Source organism: Grammomys surdaster, unplaced genomic scaffold (assembly GCF_004785775.1).
Source record: "Grammomys surdaster isolate TR1022 unplaced genomic scaffold, NIH_TR_1.0 233, whole genome shotgun sequence".
NCBI classification, from domain to species: domain Eukaryota; kingdom Metazoa; phylum Chordata; class Mammalia; order Rodentia; family Muridae; genus Grammomys; species Grammomys surdaster.
In genome coordinates this window covers 5,696,083-5,713,809 of record NW_021604678.1, presented here as the reverse complement: position 1 = coordinate 5,713,809, position 17,727 = coordinate 5,696,083, and the positions used below count along the sequence as shown (strand labels likewise).

At 41.5% G+C, this 17,727-nt stretch overlaps 1 protein-coding gene across 1 annotated transcript in view; it reads left to right on the top strand.

Moving 5' to 3' along the window:
• Positions 1-17,463, top strand: part of Bmp3 (bone morphogenetic protein 3) — a 23,046-nt gene extending 5,583 nt beyond the window's left edge. The window contains exons 2-3 of the mRNA XM_028773737.1: positions 9,647-10,615; positions 17,253-17,463. Coding sequence (XP_028629570.1) covers positions 9,647-10,615; positions 17,253-17,377 — 1,094 coding nt within the window. The 3' untranslated portion in view covers positions 17,378-17,463. The remainder of the gene's footprint in view (positions 1-9,646; positions 10,616-17,252) is intronic.
• The last annotated feature ends 264 nt before the right edge of the window (positions 17,464-17,727 follow it).

Genomic DNA, 17,727 nt, shown 5'->3' with positions numbered 1-17,727 from the left:
AGAGGGAGAGGGAGAGGGAGAGGGAGAGGGCATGTGTTGATTGTGTGAGAGAATGCCATGGTATATGGAGGTGTAACTGGAAGCCAGATGAGAGCGTCAGACCCCTTAGAGCTGGGTGCTGAGAAGATGGGCCATCTGCTCCTCAAAGGCTGACTGGCCGGGTCTCCTTTCTTTTAATAAACTTATTAGTCACAAACATCCTACAGGTGAGAAAGACTGACATGCAATTTTCATAACCTTCCTCCACCAGGGAAAAAAACACTGCCATTAAAGCATGTCACATTTTCCAAAGAGAGGCTCACCATGGTACAAGTGAGTACTTCCTTTGTCCGCTGTGATGTCACTAAAAGAGCTGAATGAGACACAAAAGAGAATGGTGACCCACAGTTCAGTGACAATTCATTCTGAGGCCACCCCAGAGCAGTGTTCCTCAGGACTCAGCAGCTCCCACATGCCAGGTGAAAGTACAGACCCAAGTTCTCCCCCCATAGCTTGCTTCAGAATGTCCCGTCGGTTACAGAACTCTCACAAACTTGATGAGGTCCATGCTGCTGACCCATGCCCCACACCATAAGACTAACCCGCCTCAAGAAATCTATTTAAAAGAATCTTTGCAACCCTCTTGTTTTTAAACAGCTAGAGTGTGGCATACTATCTCCTATTTTTCTTTCGCAGCACCTTACAGCACCATTGCCTGAGTCAATGTGAACACTGGCCTGAGTGTGTGTGTGTGTGTGTGTGTGTGTGTGTAGCATTTGACAGTCCTTTACTTAGTAAAATAAAGAGAATTAGCTGAAGTTAGTAATACAGTGTGATAATTTTGCCCAAGTATTTTAAGTGGTAATATTTCTGGTCTAGCCAAAGCTACTGTTGCCATGAGAATAGGCCATGAAGTAGCTTGTAGGAGGATTCAACAAACACACCACAGTCCTTTCACTCATGAGGCTATTTTAGATAGATGAAAAAGAAATCTCTGCTTTGAAAAATAGCCCCTTTGTCCCTCATGAAGGCTTCAAAAGAAGTGATGTATTCAAATTGCCTGCCTCTCTCTCTCATACCTGCAGAGGGTTTTCAACCTAATGGGTGTGTTAAAACAAGAGAGAAGGGAGTCGGGTTTACTTATCTAGTCAGCCTTTAGAAAGCAGGGTTTCTGTCTCATTTTGCCTTCACCATTTGGGGTACCTGCCACAGTTTGCCAGGTGGTTTGAACTCAATAAACATCTCAGTTGAATTGAACACAGTGTTTAAGTGCAAGATCAGAAAAGAGAGTAGCAAAGCTACCGGCCAAGAAGACCATCTTTAAAAAATAAATTAGCCTTAAAACAATTTCCAGTAGGGCATACCATCATTAACATAGAAAATGAGAATATTCTACTTCATAAAATATCTGCTTTGAATAATTCTTCTTTTTTGAAAATGAGCAAGAAGGGAAAAATAGGAGGTACTCAGACTAAGAATGTTTCTATCAGCTTTGGGGAACTTACTTGACAAACTCTTCATTTTAGTGTTAAGTAAGTAGAAAACACGTGAACTTGGTAAATGTAACAGTTGTCTATTTGACAAATTGAACAAATGATCTTTGGTATATAGGTGATACAGAGCCTAAACGGAAGCAATAGGTGTCCAGAGAGTCGCAGGACCTGTTGGCTCTCCTCCACGGGGAGTTCACAGTCTAGGACGGCCCTTGGGTGGAGGCTCTGTGCACATAAACAATTAATGAACATCTTCCCGTTCTAGGAAAACATATATTATCTCATCTTTGGCTGGTGTTTTGCTCTGGACATAGAGAATGGCTGGGGAACCCACAAAACTTAATCATTTGACTGAGTCAAAATGCCATGATTCATGTTTGTTTCAGAGCCTCTGTCAGAAAAAGGAAGGCAGCCTGGAGAAGTGCAGCCTGTTACCCGCAAAGCACAGTCAGCCAGGGACACCTGTGCACCCCCCACCTGCACGCCCCACCCGAGGCACTGGAACTCAACTTCCTTTGGAGAAAGAAACAGGGAGTGGGTGTGGAGACCTGTGCTTAGTTACACATTTTCACTGATTGAAAGATTTTCCCTCCTTCCTGGGGATTTAACTAATCATCACTCTTTCATTTAGTCGATTTGCTTTAAAATCAGACTTTGCATAGAACTCTTTCCCTTGTATCTGCTAATTCTCCTTGAAGACATTCTGTGTGGGTCAGGATGAACGGGAACTCCTTTACTTAGCTCCTGAGATACTGTCTCATCTAGTCACGGAGGGAGGTTGAACAAAAGGGGGACAAAATGGTCCTGAGATCCCCTAAATTAGAGCCTAATTACAAGCACCCTCAAATTAGAGTCCACTCCCTAAGCTCAATTTTAGGTTTTGTTTTTAAGATAGAAACACAAATGCATCTTCCACCTTTATTTAATGATCAAACCCCTTAGAAAGATCACTGCAGGTGACAGGCAACCCCAGCTCCCACTCCCACCCCCATCCAACAGTTGGTAAGGAGCCAGCAGACTTCTGTGCTCCTTATTTCGTGGCTAGTAAACTAGTATATTACTTTTACACGGCAAAATAAAAAGCACTTCATGAATTCTGCTGAACGATCAAGCCCTACCCTAAAGTTAGGATAGTACAGAGCAAACCATGGCCCTGTCGGCAAGGATCTCGCCTTGTCAGGAAGGTGTCATGAAGTGATCACAGGGACAGGGTCCTAGCCAAGGGACTGGATTGTCAAAATAAGTTTGCCTTTGCTTTCGAGGAAAAACCATCTCAGCACTGAGTACTGCTCAGTGGAGGAGCTTATCTGGCTTGCTCAAGACCCTAGGTTTAAACTCTAGCACAGAAACCCACCTCCCAGTTCTCAGATAGGATTTAAAGTCATAACACAAGGTCTTAATTGGCAACACAGACCAAAGTGCAGTGGCAAGGAAAATTGGACTTATTCTGAGTTGCCACCAAAGAGAATGAAAATGGCGCCACCTATTGGTAGTTGTATTTTTATTTAAAAACCAAAACGGGCATCACATTCTCTGTAGAAAGAAACCTGCTGCTGTTTTCCAAGAGGACTAAGAAGTTCTCCGGTTCCTGAACACCCTCTGCCACAGTGTGAGGACTCTCCAATAGCAGTAGACCGACGACTGCCTCCCTAAATGTCCCATAGACGCTTCTCAGTTAAGTCGGAGTCATGACTTACATGACTCTGGAACCAGCCTCCATTCAGTTAGGACTCTTAGATGCCAGTCTCACCTACAGCATGGAAAGACACGTCTTGATCTTTCTGAAGCCTCTCACATAATTCAAAACAATTCTTGGGGCTGAGGAGATGGCTTAGATAATAAAAAGTGTATCTTGCTCTTAAATAGGATTAGAGTTTGCTTCCTAGCACACCCCACCCCTCCAACCTGGTGCACATCCCCTAGCTCCAGGGGGATCTGATGCTTAAAAGATGTAGTTATCACCCCCTCAGCAACAAAGCTTCTCTCTACAGTAAATGGAGGCCATTGCAGAACTACAGCTAGACACAGTGGGGAGATGCCATCCGCAGTGGATGCGTGTGTCACACGGCTCCCGCATCCAGTTTTCACGGAACGTTGTGGGAAAGGAGGAAGAACATTTATAGAAGCCAGAAGGCCAGGAGGTCTTCTTCTATTAGAAGTGGGCTGCACACACAAGGTCTAAATAATAACAGTGTTGATCAATGCTCACACCAAAAGGAGAGCATGCCACAGGTGTCACAGTCCACCCCTAGACAAGAACTATAGGGAAATAATGACTACTGAGAGGCAGGGGGTGGGGGTGGAGAAATAAATCTCTCCAAGGATAAGCTCCCTAATTAATTATCTAACACAACATAGTCAGCCCTGAAACACACACATACACCAAAAATGATCAAGGAAGTCAGGACAGGAACTCAAACAGAGCAGGAGCCTGGAGGCAGGAGCTGATGCAGGGCCCATGGAAGGTTGCTGTCCATTGGCTTGCTTCCCCTGGTTTGCTCAGTCTGCTTTCTTATAAGAACCCAGGACCACCAGCCCAGGGATGGCACCACCCACATGGGCTGGGCTCTCTCCTACCACTAAATTAGAAAGTGCTCTACAGCGCTGCCTGCAGCCCAATTTTATGGAGGCATTTTCTTAATTAATATATCTTCCTCTCAGATAACTATAGCCTGTATCAAGTTGACATAAACCTATCCAGCACAAGAGGGCATGAGAAGACTTGGAAGGAAGGGTTTTTGAAGGGATTGGAGAAAGGAAGTGTCAGGGGAGAAGTGATACAGTTATATTTTAATTTAACATATTTTAATGGAGAGACACCTCCATGGTAAAGAAAACTGGGTTCTCTTCCAGGGGACCCAGGAATTACTTACAACTGTCTGTAATTCTAGTTCCAGGGTATCTGAAGCCCTCTTGTGGACTCACAGGCGGCACGCACACAAAATGCTGCCTAGGCATACATGCAGACAAAATACCCATGCCCATAAAACAAAATTAAACAGATGTTAACATTTGAAAAGGTATCTAATTAAAAATTAGAAGAAAGCAAGCAATTCTTGTAAACTATCAGTCCATTTGTTCTTTCTCCCTGTCAGATATTCTTATGTATCTAAGCCGAAGCTGTGATGTCCCCCCCAAACCTTTTATCTCCATTAGTTTCTCAGTTACTTTTCACCGTATCAGTCATTAAGACAAGAGTTCGAGGATTAAGCATGCTGCTGCACGTGTATTTCTTAGGTGCGGCGTGCAGTTGGTATTTGTTGCTAGGCAACGGAAAGTGCATGAGCTAATTTTGTAAGCTAATAAAGTCCATCTTTTTTTATTCATATTACACTATTATTGACACTTAGAAAAGTGTTAAAGTCCGTTTTAGATTTGCAATTAGAACTTTAAATCCATGTCTCTGAGTACTTAAGGACACAAAAGTAGATATTAAAATACTTTCCTCTCACTGATATTTAAACTTAGATACCTAAATGTATAAGGAAAGTCATGCAGGAACCCTGGATAAATAGAAACACATGCAAAAATTCCTTTTTTTTTTCATTTCAAGAAAACAATTATTCGAAGGTTGGACGAAGTGGCTCATGCCTATAGTCCTAACATTTCAGAGGCTGAGGCAGGAGGCTGGCAGTCTGAATTCAGTGTGAAACTGAGTTCCAGTCTAGCCTGAGCTTTATTTTGAGATCCTATTGCAATAAAGTTATTTGGAAAGTTAAATTCCTTTAAGATCTAAAATTAGGAAAAGTCAGAAAGTAAACTCTCGGTAATTGCCGTGGGCTTCTCTTAGGGAGCGCTTATCTCTCTCTTTAAAAATTTCACGTTTATAATTTCATAACATATATAATGAATTTTAGTCACTTTTACCCCAAGTTACTCTGTCTTGTCTCCCTTCTTTCTCCCATAGAACCCCTTCTTACCAGCCTTCAAAAGTTTTCTTCATGGCCATGGTGGGAGGTTCCTTACCAGTGTTTATATGACACTAAACTGTTGCTATATACTCATTTGTTCAACCCCATGAAACTCTTTAGTATATGCGTGTAATATGTTGCATTCTGTTTGTATGAGGTCTTTGAAATTCAGGGCGTATCAGATACTCTCAGTATGTACCAATTAGACACAACCATCCCAGACAGCACAGTTCTGGTTAGCTGATGGTTAGCCTGTGTACTGCATGCTCTATGGGAGTGCGACTAATGAATCCTGTGATAGCTCCGAAGGTAGGTACTGCCGCGTCTGCTTTATAGGTGAAGAGTCCAGCACGTGGGGAGCTTAGCAATTGGCTACAGTGCATCTGAGTCTTGGTCATGAGGTTGTGACTTTGAGATAATGCACTGGGTTGAAATGAGGGAGATAGGAGAAAGCAATGTGACAGAATTCCGAGAGTCAATCGAAACTGAAGTTAGGACATGGGTGGCAGCTCAATGACAGCAGGTGACAAGGCAAGGAGAAATGTGCTTGAGAAATATAAAACATCAGGGATAGGATGTGGAGGAGAGACGAAAGATGAGCGTTCCACGTGAGTCATTGACACTGCACCTTTCCTTGTCACATACTAGAAACAGGGCGTGTTCTCTTCCTTGCATTTTAAATGCCCCTCAGCTATGTGGAGTTTGGAGAAAAGTGTATGTTGTTGCAACTGGGCTGAATTAAGGACAGAGCCCCTGGACGGCTTGATGCCGTGGCTTTGTTACAGACGTCTGTAAGATATTACTCCAGTGTCATGGATCATACGAATGTGTACAAATGGCAGTTTTCTCCTTTTGCTTCACACAATGTTAGAAATGAGCAAAACATGTTTCCCATTGCACTTCTCCGGCGCTTGGGGACCTGATGAACTCATTTTAAGTTTCCACGTCTTTATAAAAATGTTTTGTTTTTGCTGAAACGTGTTTTTGATCAAGAACATAATTTCATGATTGCGTATGTGTTTCTGAAATAGGTACGTATATGGGATAAGTGCACGGAGGCGGGGTCTCTGAGACAGACCCCAGGGGCCGGACTCTTTCGGTCCAGCCTCAGCGCAGCCGGAACTCACTAGGTGATCCTGTGAGAACTGGTTTCTACCGTTACTATGTTCCTGCTCTTTCAGTTACATATTTCTCACTTCAAAGAATGAGGAATGTTCTTTAGCAACTTCGTTCATTTTTTCGAACTATTTACCTTTTAGAGTTTGAATTCAATGCTGAACTTCAGACAACAACGCTATGTTGTTACATTTTTAAAGATATGGCTCATTTGTTCAGTCACAGAATCCAAATTCTAAGGTGTTTCTCACCCAGTTCATGTTTTGTAAAGTAGGTAAAAGGAGCCATAATTCCTATAATAATGATGGTGCAGGCTCGGACCACAATACTAATTTACATTTAAGAAATATTAGAACTCTTATGAACATTACACATATCTCATTAACTCCGATGACACCGGAGATAGACACTATAGCCAAAGACTACCTTCGTGGCTTCCAACAAATGAGATGTGGCTCCTCACACAAAAATTCTGATGGAAAAGTAATAGTGGCAATGTGGGCAAGTGATTTGTAATATGACAATAACAGACATCTCAGCTCATCTTCAGGGTACAGGATCCCAGAGAGGGAAATATGGAGCAGCATGCAAAGGGTATGCATAAGTAAGCTATCCTGGACAAACTGTGGTCTGACTGTGTGTATTGTTTCAGTTCTAGTGACTCTGGGTGAATCCTTATCCCTTGAAGAGACAACATGATTCCCAAGATAATTTTTCCTACGGGATATAGGGACAGTTTCAGCACCCACCACGTTGAGGTGATCATTCTGTTTTAGGTGATATCCCCATCATAAGGTTCAGCGGGCCTGTAAGGTTTCCCTGTTGCTGGAATTTAATGTGGCTGCATGCCAAGGATTCTGACTGGAGACCTGCAAGGCCCCTATGGGGGAGGGGTCAAGAAGCTGTAGAAGCTGGCAGCCAAACAGATTATTTGCTCTCTTCTCTATGTCTTCCTACTTGAAGGGGATAAGACAGGTTGTGTACATTTGGGCTTTGTCAGCCTGCACTACCAGATTTCAGGCAAACATTCCCTCAGCCAGTCACTAGCCTGAGTCCTGTTGGTCAGGAATCTGATCCGGAGTAAAGGAGTGATACAACATGGATACAAAGATGCCAGGCTTTCATAATGCTCTCTGTGGTCCTGTAACCCAATGGGGAGTCCATTTTCTTTATCCAAAGCAGTTTCTAACAGTTTGTTGCAATGGTCTTTCCATTTTTATGAATGAGAACATTAGCTTGCCCGCAATTGCAAAGCTAATAAGGGACTGGGTCCATAATTAAATCCAGTTCAAATTTGAAACCCTGTGCTTGCAGTAGACAGATGAATAAATGGGTCACAGACACAGCTGTGATGAGGTACAGTCTGTAGACATCCATCTTGGTATTCCCCAAAGCTCACACATTACTCGCTATCACACACACACACACTAAGTGTACCCCTGTACTATAGTTTCCACACATTTATGGTGCGTCAGCAAAGAGCAAACAAACTAGAAAAGCTGATTAATCTTTGTTGTACTCTTTTCTACCTTTTAAATTAACTCCTGTCAGCTTGGAAAGTTTTTCTAATAGAAACCCTCAAACTCAAGAAGCTGCACGGTATCTGGTCTGTATTGGTTTCTTTTAAAAAGTTATTTCTTTTGAGACTATAATGTAATTACATAATTTCTCCCTCTCCTTTCCTCCCTCAAAACACTACCATAAACCCCTCTCTGCTCTTTTTCACTGAAGGGAAATTCACATAATACAAAATTAACTATTTTAATGGGGATGGATGATAAAGTGGGAATGTCTTCAGGATGCTGCACTGTTTGCAAACTCTAACCTTTATATCTACTCTAATAATTAGGAGGAGTTCCAGGTTCCATCAACCTGAAATAAAGCCTTAGGACAGTTAATGACTTTCTTTACTCATTCCCAGTTGCTCTTCACCCCAGTGAACCCCTCTGCCCCCATCAATACGGATTTAACTGTTTTGCACGGTGTGTGCAAATGAAATTAAACAATGAGTGAGCTTTGTGACATCTGGTTTCTTTGTCTTGCTTGACTTTTCCAGGCCCATCCATGTTTTTAACACATATTAGTGTTCCTTTTTCACAGTAGCAGTGTTCTGTTTCATAGATGCAGCACAAAAGCCATCAACCAAAAGCCAGCTCTTGGGCCATCTTTCTGTAGATGTGGTCAAACCATATAGCAACAGTGTGTCTTGGCTGTCAAAAGACATCACTCAGCTCTTAAGGAAGGCAAAGAGCCTTATATATCTTGGTATACTCCAATGATGCTGCCATTTCTGAGCCAGAAAGCATGATATCTAGCTTAGAGAAGTCATAGATATCTATGATGACCATCTGGACTGGTACTACCTTTGGCTACTGTGTATATACATTTATTTGAGTGCTTGCCTGTCTCCAATTTCTGAGGAATTGTTTTATCATATGTTAATTTCCTGGTTAGGGTTTTTGAGGAAATACCAAAGTGTTTTGACAGCAGGTGAATCCATTTTTATCTACTCTAGTAATTGGAAGAAGTGCCAGTTTCTTTCCACAGTTCTGGTATTTGAGGCTTTTGTTGTTATTTGTGATAGCCCACACTCCTATAGTATGGCTCACATGACTGGGGTTTGGATTTTTATTTCCCTGATGATTTTCTCCATGTTTTCATATCCATATCAGCCACTTGGATATATTTGATTATAGAGATATATTAGAAATATATCTTTACAAGTCCTCTGTGCATATCGGTATCTGTTATTGAATTAAAACTGTTACTTGTGTATTGTACTCTAGCTACTAAATGTTTAGATACACGGACAGCGAGTATTACATGGCAAACATTTTATCCCATTCTGTAGAGCATCCTTCCAATTTCTTGATACTTATCTTTGATTTGAAAACATTTTGACTTTGATAAAGTCTGTTTTACTTTTAAACTTTTATTTGTTGATCTAGTTCCACCTTTGCTGAATGCATTTGGTAGCTGTTACTGAGTCTAAAGTTATGAAGATTTCCCCCCTATGTTTCCTTCTTCTAAGGATTTCATGGCTTTAGTTGTTACACTTAGAGTAGTGATTTATTTTGAATTGAACTTTGAATGCTGTATAAAATAGTAGTTCCTGTTTACTTCCGTTTCTCTCCATTTCTTTCCTAGGAACTCTCCAAAGAAAGGGGTTGCACACTTTCAATCTGACTTCTCTAACTAAGTCTGAGAACATTTTGTCAGCCACGCTGTATTTCTACATTGGAGAATTAGTGAACATCAGCTTGAGCTGTCCAGAATCCCAAGGATGCTACCATCACACTCAGAGACATCACATCCAGATAGATCTCTCTGCGTGGATCCTCAAATCCAACCAAAGCCAGCTCTTGGGTCATCTGTCTGTAGATGTGGTCAGACCTTATGGAGACAGCATGACTTGGCTGTCAAAAGACATCACTCAGCTCTTAAGGAAGGCCAAACAAAATGAGGAGTTTCTCATAGGATTTAACATTACCCCCAGAGCACATGAGCTTCCCAAGAGGATGCTGCTTTTCCCAGAGCCTTATATTTTGGTATATGCCAACGATGCTGCCATTTCTGAGCCAGAAAGTGTGGTATCTAGCTTACAGAGACACAGAGATTTCACAGCAGGAATTGTGCCCAGACTGGATAGCCATGTCAGAGAAGCCCTCTCTGTTGAGAGGAGGAAGAAGCGCTCTACTGGGATCTTGCTGCCATTGCAGAACAATGAGTTACCTGGGGCAGAGTATCAGTACAAGGAAGACGGAGTGTGGGAGGAGAGAAAGCCTTATAAGAGTCTTCAGACTCAGCCCCCTGAAAAGAGTAGGAACAAAAAGAAACAGAGGAAAGGGTCTCATCAGAAGGGACAGACACTGCAGTTTGATGAGCAGACCCTGAAGAAGGCAAGGCGAAAGCAGTGGATCGAACCTCGGAACTGTGCCAGGAGGTACCTTAAAGTGGACTTTGCTGATATTGGCTGGAGCGAATGGATTATCTCCCCCAAGTCATTTGATGCTTACTATTGCTCTGGAGCCTGCCAGTTCCCCATGCCAAAGGTAGCCGCTCTCCTTTACCGTGTGCTCACTTTATTTTTTCACGGGGTAGAAGAGTATGCTAAAAGTATGTTTTCATTTAGAAACCTCTATTCAGACCTTTACTTACAACATCCTAAAGTCTAAGATGATTGTTAAATGTAACACAAGGTGTGAAGACTATGAAAAGCATATGTGTACAATATGCAGTTTTTGTTTCCAAACATAGTGCCTATCCCAGCCGTGTGGTCACTTGTAAAGATACACCTCTCCACAATGAGCGGGCCCCAGATACCAGAAGTTGACCTCTGAGTGGTGTTCCAGGGAAGGAGGGATTTTGTGAAAGCAAGAGAAAGGGCTATCAGGTGTGGCATTCTGATGTAGAAGAGTATTGTTAGATAAACAGTTCCTGTGGGCTGAGCTGTCCTTGTTCAGGTCAAGATCAGGGTCTGGCTAAGTGAACTGTCCTGAACCCCAGCAGATGCTAACTTCATTTGCTTGACTACTAAACACACACTAACACACACACACACACACACACACACACACACACACACAAAGAATGCAATAGTGACATCTTCCCAGTCCCTCTCATCCTGTCTGAAATGACCTCTGTTTACTTCCTAAGTGTAAGGGACTGCATTTTATATTAGCATACTCTTCTACCACGTCCAATGACTCTATTTCAAAGCAAGTCCAAATGACAGCTCCCTTTGCACTAAACAGTACACCCTACAATAAAAGTTAGCTGCACCCTCCAGCATCCGGTTAGACTTACTGCTGCACTTCTGTCTCAGTTTTCAGCAGTTTAGACATGACACCACACAGTGGCCACATGGACAGAATGTAGAAAAGGAATAGAAACATATTTTGAATAAAATATGAATCAGTCCGTTGCTGCTGTCTAAAAATAGATAAAATGTTCCTTTACTTCCTAGACTGTCAGTTTCACTTCAGGGGTCCTTATTATTGTATTGATATTCTAAGATCTATTCCTAGAATCCCGGACTGGCATGCACATAGAAAGGGCTATATACAAGGGCACTTCAGTCCCTGGGCCAGCAACCCATCTGAAATCCTATTTTCCTCATTAGTTGTTTCAGAAAGATGAGCTTTGTACATTCCCTACAAAGTTGTCTTTCCGGGGGATTTTTGTAACTTCTTATTTTAAGAATCCAAACATGGGCAGCTAAAGAAATGCAAAATGGCTCAGTAGTCAAGAGTGCTAGCTATTCTTCCAAACATCCTAAATTGAATTCCTAACAAGCACATGGTGGCTCACAAACATCTGTAATGGAATCTGATGCCTCTTCTGGTGTACATGAAAACAAATCACACACACACACACACACACACACACACGAATGATAAATAAATAATTCTTTAAAAAAGAATCCAAACATAAAGTACGGATTATGAGTTAAGTGCCCTATCTTATCTGAAGAACTCTAAAGGTTTTTCACTGCTTGGACAAAATTTGTTCAACTGGGATGACACTAAGAAGGTGAATATACAAAACAGAGATGTGTCCTATTTTACAGTATTGCTCGCTTTGTGACACTGAGAAGCTGGGATGTGATCCAAAGCTGACTTTAAGTCAGTGACTGATTTAGGTAGGTCTTAGGGTTATTCCCATAAGTTGAATTTCTTCTAGGTAGCTTAAACAAAAATATCTTCTGTTCCTTCCTCACCACAGTCTCCAGGCTCCAGAAACCACACAAGTGTAGATGCTCTACCCTTTTGCATCATCCTCCAACTAGAAATGTTTCCACTTCTCTAGTCTTTCCCAACTTGTGTTCCTCGGCTTCCTTGTACTTCCTTTTACTGTTTGTGAACCTACTGTCTCTTTAGAAAACTTCACTGTGGTTCCTAGTGATGAAAAGAAATCATCCCTCGAAGTTGCCAGGGGATAAGTTAGTAACCACAGAGATAAACTTAAGGAGAGGTGTACGTTAGAGCATCTGCAGAATTAACTAATCATGCTTGGTCATAGCGGAAGTCAAACAGCTTGGGATTGTGTTCGTACATAGAATCTGATGCCGTGCATATAAAGAGGAGGCTACAGTGGATTCTGCACATCTAACAGTGTCCAAGGTTAAGCTGCTGGTTCACAAAAGTCTCTTTAGAACAGCAAAGTAGTTAGTTCCTTTTGGCTTGGATGTTGGTTCCACATGACTAAACAATAATGACCTCTTAGATAAGTCGATAAAACTTTCTACATATCAATTTTTCTTCAACACAGGGAAGAAATGAAGTACTAGAAAAGACTGCATTGAATGGGCACTCTGTAACTATCTGCTGTTGATCTATCGAGTAGCCCTTGAGGACAGCAAGTAGCAGAGTAGAGTTAGTTACACTGGTGTCTAAGGAAGTCCCGCATAGGGAAGGCAACTATGCAAAGGAAAATCACCAGGCAAGAAAGGTTTTGTAAAATTTTTGGCCCCTTTTCAAACATCACAAAACTAAAAAGAGGATTTTCCCTCTGGGTTCAACAGCCCACGAGCTCTTCCAGGGAGCTTCTTCCTGGTTCCAGAGAGCGTTTTCCTTGGGGAGAACAGAATGAAAAGAGGACCTGTTGTGGTAATCAGACTGATCATATTTATTGAAACTTGGAATGGCAACATGTAGGGGGGATACATGTGGAGGTCTTTTCTCTGAGGTTGATATTTCCCCTTGCCAGGTTGAGAGGGGAAGTTTGGTGTCGCCTTGTGTGGAACTGCTTGACTTTTAACGTGTGTTAGGGGGTTCCCTTTAAGCTCTCATGACTGTATCTTTCAGTCAGTACAGTACCAAAGCAGGATGGGAAATATGGTGTAAAGGAAAGGGGTGATTAATATGTACTGCTGTTAGCAAGTGTCTGGTATGGCATCCAGAATGGGATATTTAAGTAAAAATATAGTCCGAGCAGTAGAGGAAAATGAAGGTCTCTCTTCAGATCAGCACAGCACACATGGGTTGACTGAAGTGCCAAAGAACTCTCAGATTTTAGATATACATTTTGCCTCAGAGGAAAGTTCTCCCGGGCCAGAATCCTCTGTTTAGGGGCCTCCTGTTTTTGGCCTCCTGGGCGAAAGCCTATATGGCGGGATTCTTTGTCTGCAAAAGTCGACAACCTGCTCTATAATTCAGAGCAGCTGTGTTCTGCCTTTCCCAAATTCCAGGCTTTGCCCTTTCACTGATTCCAATTAGATAGTTTCTGGGCCATCACGCCCATGTGGGCTGGACTGGAATAGTGTAGAGGAAACCTCATGGCCCGGGTCAGGAATGAAGCTCTCAGCCGATGACATACTCTCCCCTTCTTATGTACTGTGATCAGATTTAACTAGAGGACAGCATCCACAGCTTGGCAGGTGCAAGCATGGCCCCTGTAGATTTCATTCACAGACACAACACTTGGGATTTTTCCCCCTGATTGCCAGTTTGTACAGCCAATCTGTTCTCCTCGAGAAGGACTCTCGGAATGATGCCACATGATGAAAAAAAAATACCCAGATAGGCAGAGCCAAGTTCTGACCTCTGCCTCCTTCACCACCTTAGCAGCAATGGAAAACAGAAATTTCAAATGAAAATGATTGAGCCATTGTTCCTGATAGAGATCCAAAAAAACAACAAGGGTTAGAGAAATGAAGTTAGTTCTGCAAGAACTGTGCAAAAGCTGGGAACAGCAAAGATACAGCGTTAGGCAACGCATCATTGAAATACTTTGTAGCAAGCACTCCATATAAAGTGATTCACATTTAATGAATACAAAATGATGGGCGCTTAAAGATCTTCCAGTTGTAGTCTTGGTCACGAGGACGATCACCCTCAACACAAAGTTTGACCAATCTCAGCAAAGTTGTACCTGAATGGTGGCGAAGGTGCACCCCGACGTTAAAAAGCGTGGTGGGTGCAGGGAGGAGCTCAGATTTGCACTTGTATCAGCTCTAAGCTTAGAAGAGAGAGTCATGAGGAACATGATCCTAGCTGGAAAACAACAGTTCTTCCTGGCAGCATGCTTCACACTAGCAAATGACAGCATGGATTACTTATGCATGATGTGAGTATTTCTGGTAAGGGTAGCTCCATCAGAGGATTCCATAGCAAGAAAATAGAGGCCACTCCCTAGTCATCTGAGAGGTCCCTGATACAAAACACCCCAGAATTAAGGTCTTGGGCCTGATTCTGGTGAGCCCACTGGAGATTTCTCAGATATTCATTCCTAAACCCATCCGTTCTGACTTGGAGAGAAAGAGAGAAAAAAAGAGACAGGAATTTTCCCTAGGTAACACCCATGAATACTTTCCATATCTACATCAAGTCACTTGCACAGAACCTTTTATTTTTGTTGATAGGAGTTATTCCTCATAAATGGGTAAGATGGAGGGTGTACTGTTTATTCTAAGTATTTCAGCCACTTAACAATATTGCTACGGTGTCTAGATACACTATTCTAGGCACCGAGGGAAGTGGCACATAGCCATCCCAGTTGCTCAAGTACTCATTTAACTAAGGCCATCTACACTACATGACACTCAGCCATTAAACATTAGCCATAAAGAATAACAACAGACAAACTGGCTTTAACTGCCTCTAACACTTTAGCAGCAAGCTGTTTGAAAGGCTGAATCTTTTTAATAGCTTTCAGTCAATAGAAGAAGTAGAAACCAACAATATTAACGCCAGCATGTGCCCCACTGTGTTCCAGTGCTAAAGGCAGTTGGTAAGCTGCACGGACTCATGGAGGTCTTTTGTTTTTATTTGTAACTATTAATTATGTGGAATAATGGGAATCACTGTGACATTTTCATAGATGCTTGAATCGTCTTTGGATCCCACATTTTGTTCTAATAATTTTCATCCAGTAAAGTCAACACATTTTAATACAGAGCAAACAATATATAAATTACAAATACTGGGAGTTTATAAAACTCAAGAGGAGAATAACTTGTTTTGTAACCAATTAGAACTGATTATTTAATTAGCTAATTAAAGCTATTCTTAAAAACACATTCTTCAAGTTACTAAAAAGCAAGAGTAGAAACAGCCCTGTACTGTTGACAGTAGATTTTAAAAATTATTTTACAAAAATTGAAGTGTAGTATATGAATTCTTTTCACTGAAATTAAAAGATAAAGAGTGATTCAGATAGCATTTCCTTCTTCTGCCAGCACCTGTACTTTCTTTGACTTCCTTTGATTTTCTGACAGGACATCAGCTTCTTACATCTCCTTCTGTTCCTTAGACCTGGATGCACTGTAACCCCCTAACTTCACCATGTTCCCACCCTGGTGTTCTTTACAGGCTGGGAATTCCAGTCCCAGTTTATGAATCTAAAAGGCTCTGAGCCATAAGAAATAAGAGTTTTAGCTGAAATAAAATTGTCCACTTTGGGCAAATTATTCTTCTGTGTTTTATTGTTGGGTTTTCTTTCAGCAGAGAGCCTCATGTTACCCTGGAATGACTTTCAGCTACCTGCAGAGCTGACGCTGGCCCTGAACTCCTGAGTTAGGATTACAGGATTGTACCACATGGTCAGCCCGGGTTTCTTTTCTTTTCTTTTCTTTTCTTTTCTTTTCTTTTCTTTTCTTTTCTTTTTTTCTTTTCTTTTTTCTTTTCTTTTTTCTTTTTTCTTTCTTTTTTTTTCTTTTTCTTTTTTTTGGTTTTGTTTGTTTTGTTTTTTGAATGGCAGCTGGGGATTGAACCCTCACAGATAATGGGCAAGCGTTTTTGAGCCACAACCCCAGTCCTCAAATTTCTGTTTCTAAACATGTTTAAAACAAAACTAATTACATCCACCAAGGAAAACTTATACTAGGAGAGTTGTGTTTTCAGGCATTGCGGCTTCCCTTCTGGAGTTCTGACTACTGTGGCCTTGAGATTGGGAGTGTTTTCAATACTTCTAGGGAGGATAGAGCTGTACATGGCTGTCTAAATAAAATACATTCTCTTTTCTCAGGGAAGAGATTGAATCAAGGCTTCCTTGGTCAAACTTCTGTCATCCATGTGAAAAGCTTAGACCCCCATACTTTATTCCCAAAGGACAGGCATGGTCCACCTTAGACTACCAAGCCACCCAGTTTAAATTGCCCATGGCACAACAGTGACCCCCAGTGGTCAATGATGTGGTCTTGTCAACCCCAGGCTGTAGTCTGAGCTGAATAATTGTATAATATGAATGAAAGATTAATTCTTTTGACAACTACAAAATAACTTAATAATTGGCCTTTATTTCACCTAGTTTAATTTTAATAACAGTGAACAAATTCTCCTTTGTAGTTGATGATGGTAACTGCTAGTGTTGTTTATTGGAGTTCTTTAAAGGTTCATAGAGGTTCAGGGACAGTTTTGTTTTGTTGTTGTTTTAATAGAAAACATGGAGAATTCATTAATTCCATGGTTGGGGGCTAAGTTGTTTCTAATTAAACAATTCCTGCTAATAAAACGGAGTTCAAAGTTTCGTTGTACTTGCCAGCTGTTTGACTTCAGACATGTCATTTAGCTTTCTGAGTCTCTGGGAGGAAAAATGTGACCAAATTTTTGTGAAGATTAAAAGCACCATCTACAGAATTCCCGGACTGTAGCAGGCACTCTATAGATGATATACATCCCCGGAAGTAGATGAGTTTGGGCTGAATATTCAGTGATGTAGGCCTTTCCCGGACTGTTCAAACAAATCTACTGTATGTGATGAGACCCAAGGAGAGCGGTTTCACCTAACGTGTTGCTCTTATTTCTCTTCCCAGTCTTTGAAGCCATCAAATCATGCGACCATCCAGAGCATAGTGAGAGCGGTGGGGGTCGTCTCTGGAATCCCCGAGCCTTGCTGCGTGCCAGAAAAGATGTCCTCGCTCAGCATCTTGTTCTTTGATGAAAACAAGAACGTTGTGCTCAAAGTCTATCCAAACATGACAGTAGACTCGTGTGCTTGTAGATAACCTAGCCGAGAACTCACCCAGACGCTCCATTCAATCATTAGTTGGGTTTTTGGACTTCTTTATTTTGCACTGCCAATGCATTTTGTTCCAAAAGATGTTTTATTGCAGAAAGAAAATGAACAAATAGATTGAAGATTTTCCACCAAACAAAACCAGACTGGATTTTCCTTTGAATGTAACTAAAAGTAAGATTTTAGTAAATGTGGACATCTATTTCTTTTTTCTTAATCACATAAGAAAAAAAATGTTACTCAAACTGTTTTCAGAAGTGTTAGAGAACACA